Consider the following 16,155-nt stretch of genomic DNA (forward strand, 5'->3'; position numbering starts at 1 on the left):
TTTTAATAATAATAATAATAATAATAATAATAATAATAATAATAATAATAATAATAATAATAATAATAATAATAATAATAATAATAATAATAATAATATTATGTCTTGTTGGTTCAGTGTAGAGAGAAATATGTACAATTTAAAAGTGCCGCAATACTACAGAAGGTAGATGTTTTAGCAATAACATGGAAAAATGATGTGTGTACACTGGTAGTGACAATACAATTTGACAAAATATGTTGGAAAAAACTGACATATACATGCTTTTCTATAACAATTCTATGACATTTGCTATAAAAAGCAATATACTATCGGACAAGAATTTCTCATTTCTTTCAGCCTTCCCATGTTTTGTTTTTTTAATATCTTTGTGACATTCCCTAAATCTAAGCAGCACTTTCATTTGACCCCATAATCCAAAGTCAAACCAGCACTTCACCATAATCTATTGTTGTCATGTCTTATGTAAATACATTTTTGATGTGTATCACTAATGATTAAGCATAAGAAAGAATATGCCAATTTATTTACTGATGTAGACAGCATTTACAAGGCCAGCTGTGTTTATAAACCCCTGTGATGTGACTTCTAAAAAAAATTTGAAATTACATAATTATTACATAATTATATATTTAAAAAAAATAGTAAAAATAGAATTTAAACACATTATTGTTGAAAATTCCACAACAGTCCAGTCTGTATCAATATATGGTCTGTGTTGGCAGCTGTGTGTAAGTGTCCGCATGCAAGCCTTATAGATGTGCAAACAGCTGTCTGCTGGCTGATGCTGTGCCTTGTAATGTCAGAATCACTCATTTATATGCACCTGGAGCAAAGATATCTCAAGCGCCTCTGTCTTATAATTCAAATCAAGCTGCCTATGTTACCATAGCCTGTAGATGTTCTATCGGGAAGGGCACAGAGAAATAAACAAGGTAATGCAGCCCGAGTGGCTCTGACATTTAACTGAATTCTAATAGAACGTGACAGGAGATTGACATTAAATGAAATTCATACAGGGCATCCAGAACAACCAACGTGTGAGGGACAAACAAACGAGGGAGAGCTGTTCACACAGACAGTGAGACAGTGTTCTCACTTGCAAAACAAAGACATACAGTTTCCACATGTCACTTCACATGCACAGTGACGATCATACAAATACATCACACTTGAAAGTACAATTGATTTATGATAATAATTAGACAAAATACAATGGATAGTTTTAAATTAAGCTACATGACTCATGATTTTAATTTTAAAAATCAGGTTTGTTTCAATCATTTTGACAGCTACAAAGCACATTTAAATTCAAAACTTTGAAATAAAATTCTCAAATTGTTCTTTTGTATGGATAAAAAAAATGCCTAAATACAGTCTGAATTATTGAACTGACACCCCACTTTCACAGAGGACTGACCTTCCTTTAAAAGAGCAAAGGAACAAGTGCAAGATGTAACAAGAACAAAACATTTTAAGATAATTAAAACACTAAAAATTCAAGATTTATAAAAAATGTATTGCTCTTGTGATGTATCCACATGTATTATGAAACTGAAGAATCAAAGTTAATTAATAAAGTATTTTTAATTGCATTTGAATTTCAATTGAAAAGCTCAATAACATAATGTGGTCATTGGCTTCCCTGTAAACTGAAAGCTTGTTCAGTATAAAAAAAAAAGAATCCACCATCCATAAGAACTCTTTCCAATCCCTTTTGTAACAGAGAAATATATCTATTATAGGTCAAAGAACATGACTAGCACTGAGATAAGGTGAGACTAAAACATTGTGAATTTACCACTTTGATGCAATGAGTGTTAAATGATGTGCTGTGGAGCAGAAAGGCCACTCAGAGGTATTATATTGAGGCTCATCTTACCCGGGACGATTCATAGGAAGGGCTGGACTCGCCACCTGGGGTCCAAGACGCTTGGTTGGTTCGCTCATCCATACCTGTCAGAAAAAGAGATTCACAACTCAGTCAGCAAGTCACTTTTACACACATAGTTCAATGTAGAAGTAGAAGTATGTGCAACTACATTCTTACACATACACACACATCTATGAAAGTGGGACAGAAAATGCAATCGCAACTATTTTCATACATTAAAATTGAACTGATTGAGTCATCAAAAACGAAACATATTTAACACACTGTTGCTCCTACTATTTGCATGAACTGTAATTTTAGCAGCTCGTAACAGCAGCTTCTGGAAATACACAAGATTTATAATTGCACAAAAAGAAACAAAGATGAGCATACTGTATTTTTACTGGTATTGTACTGGTACAAATCCTTACTACAACTAAACCTTTTGTATCCTAAACTACAATTCATCCCCAAGTCTCTTGATTTTTCCTAAATGACACCCTGTTTTCCATTCAGACAATTAAGTGTAGCTACTGGGCAAGTAGTCTCTTGCTCAACAGGCAGATGGCTGCAGGAAAATCAATGTCAAGGCTTGGATGACAAAACTTCAGCAAGTTATTTGTGATCAGTGTGCCTATTAAACATAGCCTAAATCTTGAAATTCACATAGATTCATTATGTAACCTGAATAAAAATGGGTAACTTTACACTTAATCAAAAGGAAGCCCTCTGTTGTAAATAATATCGCCTATATTTGTTATTAAAATCTCATATCAATTACATCTTGCTCATAATTAGACTGATAATCATAATAATCTCCCTGATAGTTAGAAAATAAAAAGGGACATTTTCCAACTTGATTTTGTGTTTCAACCTAGAAATAATTAAGATATAAGACTATTAAATCATGTTAAGTTGTTTTCTAGCTGAAACCAAATTCTTTCAAGATGTCATTTATTCTTATTTATATGAACCATAGCCATATTCTTTCATATACTCGTCACATGGGCTCAGCTAAAAACCTAAGAATAAAACACGGTTCTCTAGATTACCAAAAACGTTTATGTTTCAAAGATGAAACAGACAAACACATAAATCAATAAAGCCAACCAAACTGTCAAGCAAGACCATCTGGCATATGTTGAAAAAATATAATATCTGGTCTTCAGAATCTAATTTATGTGATAAAATCATTAACAAATATTTGAAGCCTCTATTCTTCTTGCTGTTTGAAACAATATTGAGTTGTAGCAACAGAAAAGCCTCCACAACAAAACCACTGCTGCAGAGCAGGTAAAGCATCAACATTTCTCAAGTTATTGATTGTCCCTGTTGTAATTCCATCTGTCTCACTAAAAAGCAATATGATTTATTCATTTTCAACTTCAAATAAAGAATATCAAATTTGGAAAATATGTATGCTTGGAATAATAATAACACTGCAAAGAACAAACAAAAACGTTTCAATACTGTTATTTATTTCCCTTCTGAAGTTTTACAGATTGCAGGATAAGTCATTATCATAGAGGCAGGTGAACAAAGAAACTAATATAAAAACAGATGTCAATTATGTACAGCATAAAAAATTCTCAAATAAAAATGTGTTCATTGGCTGTGTGATTCACCGACATCAAAGCATAGCTCAGCAAGTAGCTAAATGTAATGTTTCGATTTAGATGAGTGCAGGGTAATTAATCATAATCTATTTACTGTTACATAGAAACTATGAAAAAGTGGAACAATATGATCATAAGAAACCAAACATCTCATACTGAAACTTAACACTACAATACATAACATTACAGGTATGTATCATTATCAATCTAGTTTCAGCCTATTGCTATAAATATGTTTTTCTTCAGAAACCTGAAAATCTAATTATATATTTAATCAGAAAGTCTGTGACATTTCTCGTACCAAAACTCATGCTCCACTGAGCAGATCTTTAGCTAAGTTTCATCTTGACAAGGATGATGCTTTGCTGCCTACGTACAGTAGATTCATTTCCTCTTCTTCAGTAGCTTTGTGGAACGAAAACAAAAAACAAAAAAAGAAAACCACATAGCAATTGTCTCGCTTTCATCATTTGGCTGTTGTCCTTTAAACTTATGGAAACAGGTAACTACTCCTACAAGTTCTGTAAGTATACCAATGTGAAATATTTTCCCCACATGAGGCTATTTACAAAGTGAGTGCAAAAAAATATGGTTCTGTGTTTGCAGTTTGGGCCAGATGTTGTCATCTGCTCTGATTACCATCTCCTACAAGGACTCAAGGGGACATCTGTTCTTGGTGAACAAAAACTCAACACAATGGCTAAAGGAAAGAAACACAAATGCCATAAATTCAGTATAATTGTAATGACAAAAGAGAACCCATGCCATACTGCTCTTGTTACAGTGTAGCAAAGGTGCTCAAAATCCTATAATGAATAATCATTTCTGCTTTTAACAGCCAAGGAAATGACATAATGTCCATCATCAATTCTCCACTATCAAGAGAGTAGGAGTTAAAACGGCCGCTGATAACCCAAATGTGACCAAAACAGCATCATACTATAGGCAGGAAAAGTGGATAATTCACTGAAAGAATGCAGTCTCTGCTGGGTGATTCATAAATAGGTGCACTCACCCAGAAACCCTGGATGATAAGGAGTGTTTCAAGAGAAAAACTGAGGCCTTTTCTATATATATATAAGAATTTTTTTTACTTCAGTGAAATAACAAGACTCAGGTAATACAAAATGATCAACATGATAAAACTAACACTGCTGAATAAGAGGGATACATTTTGTCCCACTTCAAATATATCTTTATTAAAACTGATTAATAAACTTATAGCAATTAATAAAGTATGATCTCTTTGAAGCTATTTCTAATTTTCTAAAAAAAACAGCTAAAAAAGCTGTACTAAATAACTGTTACATTTTAAAATTGAACCGTAAGCTTTATCTGAAGGATTGAGTGAGAAAGGAAAAGAAATCAAGTAGAATCTAAGTAACTCAAATGTATACAGAAAACACTGTGGGAAACATAAACTATAAAACTGCCAAAAAGTTCCAGTATTTCTGGATACTTTTGTACAAAAACTGCATGGCCGTAATGTTCAGGCTTTTTCATTTTTTAAATTGCATATTGACATGAAAACAATACGATAATTTAAACGATGTTGCCAACTTGGACACATATTAAAGTAGAACAAAAAGTAAAAAGTCAGCAGGTAATTTAAAGTTCTCCCAACATTAAAAGACTCCAAAGAAAATTAAATACATTCAGACACAAAGCTCTGCTTCATTTATGAAAAGCTGAGTTTGATTAAGGAATCTTTATAATCCTGTTTCGTCTGGGACTGAACTACTGCTGTCACTCAAGCAGTTGGCTTGAAACTATAAACACAAAAGGGTTGCAGTAAAAAAAATTCAATAATAATAATAATAATAATAATAATAATAATAATAATAATAATAATAATAATAATAATAATAATAATAATAATAATAATAATAAAAAATAATAATAATAATTTTAATGCAAACATGCAGTCCATGAAATGCATGAATTACTGTAAGTGCATAATATTTTGTCAGACTAAGTGTTACATGTTTGACCGCTGCACTCGGGTATCTTGCTCAACAGAAACGGGAGCTATCAAGTATTAGTCTTTATATTGTATATAATGTCTTTCTATATTTACCACATCTCTCCCACTCTAATGTCTCACACACATAAAGATAGCTGTGCATTGTTATAGAATAAGCAATATAAATAATAGTCCACCAGCTGATATGTACACATTAGATTCTGTCCAGTATTAAAATATCAAATCCAGTCTTGATGTAGTCCATTATATTTTGATTAACGTGTGATCCATCAAAACATCAGCTCAGTTCTCCCCTGGCTCACCTCACGTGATAAATTAGTTTCTCTCTGATGGAAATCATTTCACCTAATCCTTGCCTTTCTGTGGTCTTTGACACCTAGAAGGTTCTTAATTATGTGGCTGGGTTTGTCATGTGTGTAGTTATCTTTCTGATCTCTTGAGTATCAAGATCTCTGTGAGGATCCTTTTTATGTTTTTCTTTTTTTAAACTCTTGAGATCATCCTAGCTTAGCTGCTCCCACTCCCACTGAGCAATTATTATCACTGTATTTTTTTTAAATATACAAAACTCACTAAAACACCTTCACTTATGCACTTCTCAGAACCATATTTCTTGATAACACTGTAAGTCACCAATGTTAACTTGCAAGTTGAACTTCCAAGACAACGCAAGTTTAATTCACATTCACAATAAGTTCTACAGATCACAAATCCTTAAAAATACCAATATACTGAAATTTTAAAAATTAAACTTCAACTGACAGGATTTAGTCGGGGCAGAAACTCTGACCCATAATCACCAGAACTATAGTGATTTATGCATGTGGGTAAAGGGGAATGAGAATTAGTTATATCAGGTGCATTCATGTGATTTTTTTTTTAAATGTTCCTAATGTTTTTGTACAATTATAGAAATACAAAGACAAAGCATTGAAATAAAGATTTAAAACCCAAAATACTGTAGAAGAAAAAGAAATGTCCATATTGTACAGCTGATGGCTGTACAAACATTCTCCATAACCGTCCACTGAATAAACATGGTAGAATAAGCAAATTAAAATAATGATTACACTGAGCCATTAACTGTTACTGTCTTACTGGGAAGTTATCAAATGTTCAAGCAACCTGATGTGTGAAGCCCATTCTGATTTGCAACTGATTGCAATTGAAACTACCTCCACATCTGATTTGAATCTGAATTGCTATTCATGGGTTTTGAGATGTGGAAACTATTGGTAGAAGATTACTCTATGTTTGTGTTTAAAAATATAGAAAAAAAAGATTTGCCTAACAAATTTAAATATGTATCGCTTGCTTTCACAGGCGTGAGTCAAATCTACCAAAAAAGATCAGCACAAGGTTTGTTATTCTTGTTTTATTTTTCGGATTAAACATCTGATAATTACTTGGTCACTAGGAGAATTGACTTACTCTGACTTCAAACGGGCTCTTGACTGTAACAAACTAATGTTTTTATAAACACAAAGTAAGGCAGAACTGAAGCTCTTTGTTAATGTGGCCAGCAATAAAGCATTTAATTTCGGGATCCAACTGTCTTCACAAACCAACCTACACTGCCAGCCGGTCACAGCATAAACATGTAGCAGTATGCAGGACTAAATGAAAATTACCCATTTCACAGCAGCTATCCACTTCTCCACTACACACTAAAGAGTCAATGGCCTCATCAGATTTGCGTCATCAACACAGCTGGAAGAGAGAAATTATGAATCTCTGTTAGAGTCACTTCAGCTATTTTTTCAAATCCATCTTTTTCTGGCACAATTTTGAAAGGTCTTGCCTGTCCCTCTCTACCTCAATTATCTGACTATGCCCGGCTGAGATGCAATAATCCAAACCCTCATTCCCCGCAATTTCCACACTTACGTCTGCACACTCACTCTCCTTAAGTTCACAATCACTTATGTAGGTGCTTCTTCCCCTACCTTGAGGATCTGAGAGACGCAAGTTCTGACTTTAGGCTGAAGGAAGGAAGGATTTAAACCCAACACAGCCGTTCTGCAGTGGAATATTTAAATCAAAATGTATGCAGATGCAATCTAATTTTAGCCTGCTGAAATTTGTATCCAAACCAGAAGGAGAGTTGTGTGGAAACTTCTTCTTTGAAAAGTCAAACATGCAGGTATGTTTCATATGTGCGGTCACCAGACGTTTTTGTTATAAAATAACAACATATTAATTTCCTTTCCCCCTGTCGGACTTAGTTGGTCAACCTTATCCTCAAAATGTCATGCTAATTATGAGATTCGCCCTAAGTACCTCAAGTCTCTGGATGTCGTAGGGCTGTCTTGGCTGCCGTGCCTCTGCAACATTGCATGGAGGTCAGGGACAGTGCCGCTGGAGAGGCAAACCAGGGTGGTGGTCCCTCTTTTTAAAACGGGGGACCGGCGAGTGTGTTATAAGGGATGACACTTCTCAGCCTATCCGGTAAAGTCTACGTCAGAGTACTGGAGAGGAGAATTCTGCCAATAGTCGAACCTAGGATTCTGGAGGAACAGTCCCGGTTGTGGAACACTCGATCAGAAGTAAACCTTCCACAGGGTGCTTGAGGGTTCATGGGAGTTTGACAACCAGTCCATACGTGCTTTGTGGATCTGGAGAAGGCATTCAACCCTGTCCCTCGTAGTATTCTGTGAGGGGTGCTTCGCGAGTATGGGGTCCAGGGACCTTTGCTAAAGGCTTGGATCGCATTATCTGCAGTAAGTCGTCCGACGTCATCTGTTCCCAGTGCGTGTTGGACTCCGGCAGGGCTGCTCTTTGTCACCGGTTGTTCATAATTTTCATAGACAGGATTTGAAGGTGTAGCCAGGGGCCAGAGGGGGGACAGTTTGGGAACCACAGGATTTCTTCTCTGCTTTTTCCAGATGATGTTGTCCTGTTGGCTTCATCAGGCCAGAACCATCAGCATGTGCTGCAACTGAGGGTGAAGTGGCTGGGATGAGAATCAGCACCTCCAAATCCGAGACCATAGTTCTCGACTGTAAAAGGGTGGTGTTCCCTCTCCGTGTAGGTGGAGAGGTCCTACCTCAAGTTGAGGAGTTTAGGTATCTCTGGGTCTTTTTCACAAGTGAAGGAAAGATGGAGCGTGAACGGATCGGTGCAATGTCTGCCGTTACGCGGCCGGTGTACCGGACCGTCGTGGTGAAGAAGGAGCTGAGTCGAAAGGCAAAGATCTTGATTTACCGTTCAATGTACACTCCCACCCTCACCTATGGTCATGAACTTTGGGTAATGACCAAAAGGATAAGATTGCGGATACAAGCGGATACAAGCGGATACAAGCAGCCGAGATGAGTTTCCCCCGCAGGGTGGCTCGACGCTCCCTTAGAGATAGCATGAAAATCTCAGTCACCCGGGAGGAGCTTGGAGTCGAGCAGCTGCTCCTCCACATCGAGAGGAGTCAGCTGAGGTGGCTCGGGCATCTGTATCGGATCCTCCTGGACGCCTCCCTAGGGAGGTGTTCCAGGCATGTCTCACCGGGAGGAGACCCCGGGGAAGACCCAGGACACGCTGGAGAGACTATGTCTCTCGGCTGGCCGGGGAACGCCTCGGACTCCCCCGGAAGAGCTGAAGGAAGTGTCTGGGGTGAAGGAAGTCTGGGCATCTCTGCTCAGACTGCTGCCCCCACAACCCGGACCAAGGGGATGAAGATGGATGGATGGATAGATATATTGACAAGCTATGTCACATCCGGCACTGCCAGACACATGGAAATTCGCAAAAAGCATTTCCATTATACTTTTGGGAATACAAGGATTATTGAATCGCCTAAAAAAAAAAATTTTAAAACACTGTTTGGTTTTTTGAATTACTGCCTTTTACGTTGCAGGATTTATTTTTAGATATTTGGTTTTGCGCAAAACTATAGGCAATGAAAATGAAAAAATTTATTAACATCTGATTTCCTAATTCTGAAAAAGAGGACTAAATTTACTGATGTGAAACCTGAAAGACAAGACTGATAGAAAGACCAGACAGTGATGAGTGCTGTGTGTAGTGCTCTTATTACTGCAGTGTTTGTGTGATGTGTCTTAGTGGTGAATTGTATTGCAGTAAAAAGGAGAGACGTGCTAACAAGACAAACAGACAAAAAAGAAAAGGACGAACAGATAAGGGAATGTGTGTGTGTGTGTGTGTGTGTGTGTGTGTGTGTGTGTGTGCGTGTGCGTGTGCGTGTGCGCGTGCGCGTGCGCGCGCGCGCGTGCGCGTGCGCGTGCGCGTGCGCGTGTGTGTGTGTGTGTGTGTGTGTGTATCTGTTGTCTTTAGATCATCTACCAGTGGTCTCTAATAAGTCCACAGTAATTTGTGCTTTCAACTATTTTTTCAAACTTTTTTCAAACACTAAAATAACTTTGATGACAAAGATACTCCAAAGAAGAAAACGTTGTGTTTTTTATGATGCAATCTCTGTGTGGCCAAACAACAACAACTAAACCACAAACTTTACACATGAAACGTAAAGTGCAACACCAGCAAGATGCATGTCAACTACATATGACATATTAACTACAGCCATGAGCTGGAAAGCATCTAGCATCAGCACTTTAAGGGCAGAATCAACTAATGACTAAGAAAAGACAAAAGACTGAAATGACAATAAAATTCAGTGCATGCATCCATGCTGTGAAGCAGTTGCTGCTGTTCATGGAAGAAAAATGTAAATAGTGTTAAAAAAGTGGCTCAGCTGAATCTGAAATTACACAATATATGTGCAGCTCATTAAAAGAGACTCTGATGACAATGAACTAAAGTGGAAATACTACTCAGTGCATTGGCAAGTATGCCATTTATCCTAATTATTGATAAATGTTTAGGTAATGAACAGACAAGTTAGCCTACAAAAACATAAACTGCTGTTTTATTTTAAAATACTGTTTAAAACATCTTGAGTTTTTACTATCATTATGAATAGTATATTAGGTAGGTTTATCTATGTTTTATTCTTTTTATTTTTTTGGTTTGTATATAACTTTTTTTCCATTTTGTGATTATGGGAGTGAGAGATCTCAGATATTCATGTATCAGCATAGGGTTAAACCATCCATTCACTCTAATTTACCCTTTAACCTTTAAGAAAACTGTGGTTATTTATTTATTTATTTATTTATTTATTTATTTATTTGTTTATTTATTTATTTATGCAAACTATTTCTTACTCAATCACTTATTTATCTTCAATGCAGTTAAGATAGAAAAATATTAGTGTTTCATTACCCTCAATTTATAATAGTGCTCCTATTTTTTGTTCTGGTGCTCATAAAATGTTCAGTACCTGTGGTTCTCCTGGGAAAAAGTTAGTCTGGAGTCCAACAGTGGTTTTACTGTTGTGATTAAACTTATCCTATACTCAGATGTTTGAGCCTAAAAATCATTTAAAATAAGTTCATGCCATGAAAAGTCTTCATCACCAGTGTATCCTTTATAACAAAATGTAATCTTTCACCAACAGTGTAATGCCACACAAATGTACCTGATGAGGTTTACAGAAAATCCTTTACTGATAAAGTTTAGGTTGCTAACAATAACTGATGTCATATCTGACATATGGAAATTACTATGAACACAATGTAATGTATATGTATTACAGATTAAAAAAAGATGTATGGCAAAAAGTTTCATTTTTTATAAATTAAGAGAAAATTACAAAGAGAAATCATCACAGTAACATAACAGTACATTTTTGACAAAAACTATATAAAATCACAAACTAAAGATTTATATTTTACATTTTCAGCCAAAATGTATAAAAGCAAACACAAATACTTATACTTAGTGGCATTTTTTAAGGTAAAGTTGGTCAGCAGAGAACACACAGGAGTGAATATGTGTGCTGGCTGAAACTCTCCTGACAGTCTTTGATTGTTTTCTGTTCCAAACAAAAAGCACCATGCTGACATTGAACTATTTTGGAAGTCACAGAGTGCACACCGCAGTCTAAAAGAGGCAGCTCACATGTTACCAAATTAAACTGTCACAACACAGAAAAATAAAGCTCTTTGTTTGAGATTACAAACACTAAACATATACCACAGTTGATGCAGTTGGGATTTAAGAAATACCGCATGACATTCTAAGAACCAATCGACCTTTAATAACGAACCGTTTCATGATTTATCATCAGTGTGCTTTTACATGCAACCTCGCTTGTAAAACAGCGCAGTGCATGATTAAGAAATACACTGTGAGGAAACAACTCCCTGGGTATAAATGTGTTGTCAGATGCAATAAAGTGGAAAAATCCCTGCGATAAATCTCACATTTCTCTGGCAACCTGTCAAAACACTTGAATGAGATTAAGTTTAAATTTTAAGGGTGCAGTAATTAGCGTTGTGTAAATAAGGGCTTCCAGTATTTCATCAACAAGGTAATAAAAAAACACTTACAATATTAATCTGTTGTCTGTCAAGACAAATCTAATTGAGAATGCCAACAGAAAGACGCGACTTTACTTAGACTCCCAGTGCCACTAAACTGTTGTTTCTTTTTTCGCTGGTTTTACTGAAGCATACAACAAACAACATCCTTCTCAGTTGAATGATTAGGTATTATAAAAGTCATCCTCACAGCTACACAGTTCATGTGTGACAGCTCTGTTCTTGTTTCTTTGTTGTTTCAACTCAATGTGCGTCTTTGGTTTCACAGATAACTGACTACAACAAGGCTTTGTGGAGGCAGACAAGATGTGCTTTCAGAAAACATAATGCTTGATTGTTGACTTTCTCTAGTGGCACATCAGACAATAGATAGGCTTCAGATTAAGGCCCTGTGGCATTAATTGCTATAAAAAGCGATCCAGAAGAGGGAAATCTAAATTCTTGTTATCGCACCAAAAGAATCCACAGACACCTTAACTAAGCCAGTTAAGATTCTGAAAATATAAACAAAAAATAAAAGGAATTAGTTTGAATTAGCCTTTTAAATGGCTGTCAATTAGCAATATGTGCATAAAGAACAGTTTAATATGAAAATGTCTCACCATATTATTCATCTACAATACAGTCCACTCAATCGTATTAAAGCCCTTTTTCTCCTGCACACCTTACAGCTAATCCTGTTTAATAATTGCCTCTGTGAACAGTTCCTGCGTTTGACAACACCTGATCATTACAGCCTAAACATGTCCGATTTATGCATCATTTATTCATCTGATAGTAACACAAACCCTGATTAGCATTTACAGCACTACACCACAATAGTAATCAGATCAATAAAACATTTACACATGTCTGTGGCCTAAATCACGCTGTGTTCAACATCCTTATTGCAGCGCTGCTCTACAATTCCAGGTGGAGAGCTCAGGTTTCAAGCACCAGATGTGAAAAGCGCACTCAGGCATCACACAGAGGAGGGAGAGGAGTCACGTCTAAAACTGAATACGAAGACACTTTTCCTTCAGCTTCCATTTATAAATAAGCCCAGAAACTATTCAAACAAAGGCATAGGTTTGTAAACAAGTGTTTTTCCAAGTAAGTGTGTGTGTTCGTGTACATGTGCAAGCTTAAAAATCATGCAAACGGGAATAAAGACAGACCACATATAATGGAGGGTTTGTAAGAAGCAGATTTGGGGGATCAGTTCCTACCTGAAGCGCTGAACTGACTGCTTCCAAGAGTGGTCGGCCTATTTTTTCCCCCACCTACAGGTGGAGAGAACATCTGAAAAGGAACAAACATGGACAATTAAACCCAAGAGTCAGCTACATAAAAGGCAGTGATTCAACTGATTAAATTAATTATCCTGATCTTGATTTTCAGAAATCAAGGACAGCTTATAAATTCACTGATTGCTTTACTGGAGCAAATCAAAATCATTTTTCCTCTTTGTTCACCTCATTTCCCTTCACCTGTATAAAAAGTAACAGAAATCTTATATTTCCTGAACTATTCCCACACCACCTACAAGGCTTGAATGTCATTATTTAAATTATATTATTTTGTCATTTCCTCCCTTTTACAGCTTTTGTTTAAAAAGCCACCCGAGGGGAGAATTAGCGCCACCAACAGTTCATTTCAAGGATCTTGTAATAAAACATTGATGGCATTAAGATGAGCTCTGTTGTCATTAACATTATGGATTTAACTGCAAAGCAAAACACCACAAAACTAGCTTGCTATAAGAAGATTTAGGGTTTTCAATCAAATAAGAGGAGAGAGTCCAGCAATTTAGAAGCAGGTTGTTGGGTCTGCAGCAAAAATATGACAGTAAAAGGGACACATTTCCACTAAGAGAAACTGATTCATCAGCCACTCAGTCCGAACAATGAAAAAAAATACTGTATTTCAAACATGTATTTGATTGTTATTTACAATTTCCTATGTTTAATTTCAATTACCGGCTCCCCTTCCTTAGACACTTTCTAACAATATCCATGCCACTAGTCGTAAAATGAACAAAAACACTGCTTTTAACTGTCTATCAACGTCATGATCAATGTAATACTACATGTAAAATCATATCACTGAACACTAATAAGAATTAGTTGGTTATTTGGGGGGGGTTTAAGAAGCGACTAAATTTGGCCCCACACATCTGAATGGCACCAACAGGTAAAGATCGGGTGGGAAAGAAAAGAAACGAAAAACAGTGAATCCTACCGCACTAAAATCCAGCAGGTCACTTAATTCCTTGTCTGTTCCGAGAGCGGCAATCCGCTGCTGGGGGTTCATCCTGGCGATCTTGAAAACTGGAGAAAACACAGTCCGTCAGGTCACTTTTTCTAAAGGCTGATGTATGGTTTCCGCGTTACACCAACGCAGAGCCTACGCCGTAGAGTGCGCGTAGCCGCGTAACCCTACTCCGTAGGCTTTGCGTCGGTGTAACGCGGAACCATAAATCACGCTTAAGCTGTATCTCGCAGGCAGCGGCGTCTGCTGAATTTGTTATGGATGCAGGAGTGAAAAACACCATCGCTGCTAAATAAAGTTGGCATCATTTCGACACAGTGACAACTCGTGAGTATCAAAATCAAATCAAAAAGCAAGATTTATTTTTTTTCTAAAGTGTTTCAGGCATTGATTTGAGTGTTTTCGTGGCTAATAAAGAGAGTGAGACTGAGATGCCTCAGCTTGTTGGAGCCGCATGTTGGGAAATTCCGACTTCCGACTTCCGAGGACAAATGGAACGCGGCATAATGCCGCGTTCCATTTGTCCTCGGAAGTCGGAATTTTCAACTGGAACGCCTCTCGAAGTGGGATTTCCTACTGGGAAAGTGGGAGAAGCTTCACCACCCCCGAGTTACCATTCCAAGAAGGCTGCCATTCCCAGTTCCCAGTTCCGATTTCCGAGGTAAATGGAACGCGGCATTACTCTGTAACAACACCCAGAGACACCGGCCACACGTTTATGCGTCCATGGCTGTCTCAATGTCAGTGATTTTTGTGTATAATTGTCCCCAAACAGGACTAGGACTGCTCTCAGATCTCACCTTACTGAGCTAGCTCGCTAACTAGCCGCATTATTTCATATGGGATGAAAATCTCCAGCGAGCTGCTGCGGGTTTAGTCTTTACAGACAGGTAAAGCCATTGAAAGGACCGGAATATAAATTGCAAGCCGGCTTAAAACAGACAACGAAGTAAAATGAATGCTCTTGAATACAAAGTGACAGCCCCCAGAAAACAAAACGCAATGGTTTTCTCTCAACTCCAACTTCTGTCGCGGCTCTGAAAGCTTGTGGGAAAACTCCCACTGATATTTTACCTGTTTTCTGGCTCAAATCCCGACTAGGGTGATCTGGTGAAGAGTCACTTTCCGACAAGACGCCTCCACGGAGCAAAAAGGCAGGTTTAAGCAGTAATATGTGTTGGAAATATCCTCTATATGTATATATATCAGTTACGAGTTTCCCTTAGGCAGACATTTTTGCTTTGCAGAAGCCTCAGCACCACGATGACAGCGGTTGGTGTATCCCTCCGCCGAGCCGTGCTCGGGGGACTCAAGGCTGATTTATGGTTCCGCGTTAAACCAACCGTAGGGTACGCGGCGTCGCTCACCGCCGCGTAGCCTACGGCGTAAGCACTGAGTCGATTTGACGCAGAACCATAATTCAGGCTTCAGTGGTCCCACGCAGCGGAGATGCTGCGGGAACCACGCTGGTGCACGACTGCTTTATTATCAATACTTATGCCGCGTTCCATTTACCTCGGAAATCGGAACTGGGAACTGGGAATGGCAGCCTTCTTGGAATGGTAACTTGGGGGTGGTGAAGCTTCTCCCACTTTCCCAGTAGGAAATCCCACTTTGAGGGGCGTTCCAGTTGAAAATTCCGACTGGGAACTGGGAAATTCCGACTTCCGAGGACAAATGGAACGCGGCATAATACTCGGGGTTGTCCCTTGAAAAACGGAATCGTCCCGTATTTATAAACTAAAGTACGCGTATGGAGCTGAAAACGGGCGCACTTTGCCCCGTATTACTGTGAGAGTCAAAAAATAGGAAAATGGCATTGAGCTGTTGAGTTCATAAGTTATTTTTTTCCTGTTTTTCTACAACTGTCGCCTGTCATGGCCTTTGAGGCACAAATATGTTTACACGTTTTCTACAGACTTTCTGTTTGCACTTTTGTTATTGCACTAAAAATGTGCACGATTACAGAATGGATGTTCTGCTTTCTTTCTATTGTTTTATATTAATTTATACAATTTTAAGTTAAGCAGGACAAGT

The 16,155-nt window shown here is 37.5% G+C and overlaps 1 protein-coding gene across 6 annotated transcripts in view; it reads right to left on the bottom strand.

Annotated features, from left to right (window-relative positions):
• tcf12 (transcription factor 12) overlaps positions 1-15,364 on the bottom strand; it is a 79,127-nt gene extending 63,763 nt beyond the window's left edge. For 5 of the 6 annotated variants that reach the window (XM_061743736.1, XM_061743719.1, XM_061743703.1 and 2 more), the window contains exons 1-4: positions 15,193-15,364; positions 14,089-14,177; positions 13,077-13,149; positions 1,883-1,956 (exon numbers count right to left, since the gene is read on the bottom strand). In XM_061743736.1, coding sequence (XP_061599720.1) covers positions 1,883-1,956; positions 13,077-13,149; positions 14,089-14,160 — 219 coding nt within the window. In that variant the 5' untranslated portion in view covers positions 14,161-14,177; positions 15,193-15,364. The remainder of the gene's footprint in view (positions 1-1,882; positions 1,957-13,076; positions 13,150-14,088; positions 14,178-15,192) is intronic. The other variant, XM_061743728.1, reaches the window with a different exon arrangement.
• Between the last annotated feature and the right edge of the window lie 791 nt (positions 15,365-16,155).

Source organism: Cololabis saira, chromosome 2 (genome assembly GCF_033807715.1).
Source record: "Cololabis saira isolate AMF1-May2022 chromosome 2, fColSai1.1, whole genome shotgun sequence".
Classification (NCBI taxonomy): Eukaryota; Metazoa; Chordata; class Actinopteri; order Beloniformes; family Belonidae; genus Cololabis; species Cololabis saira.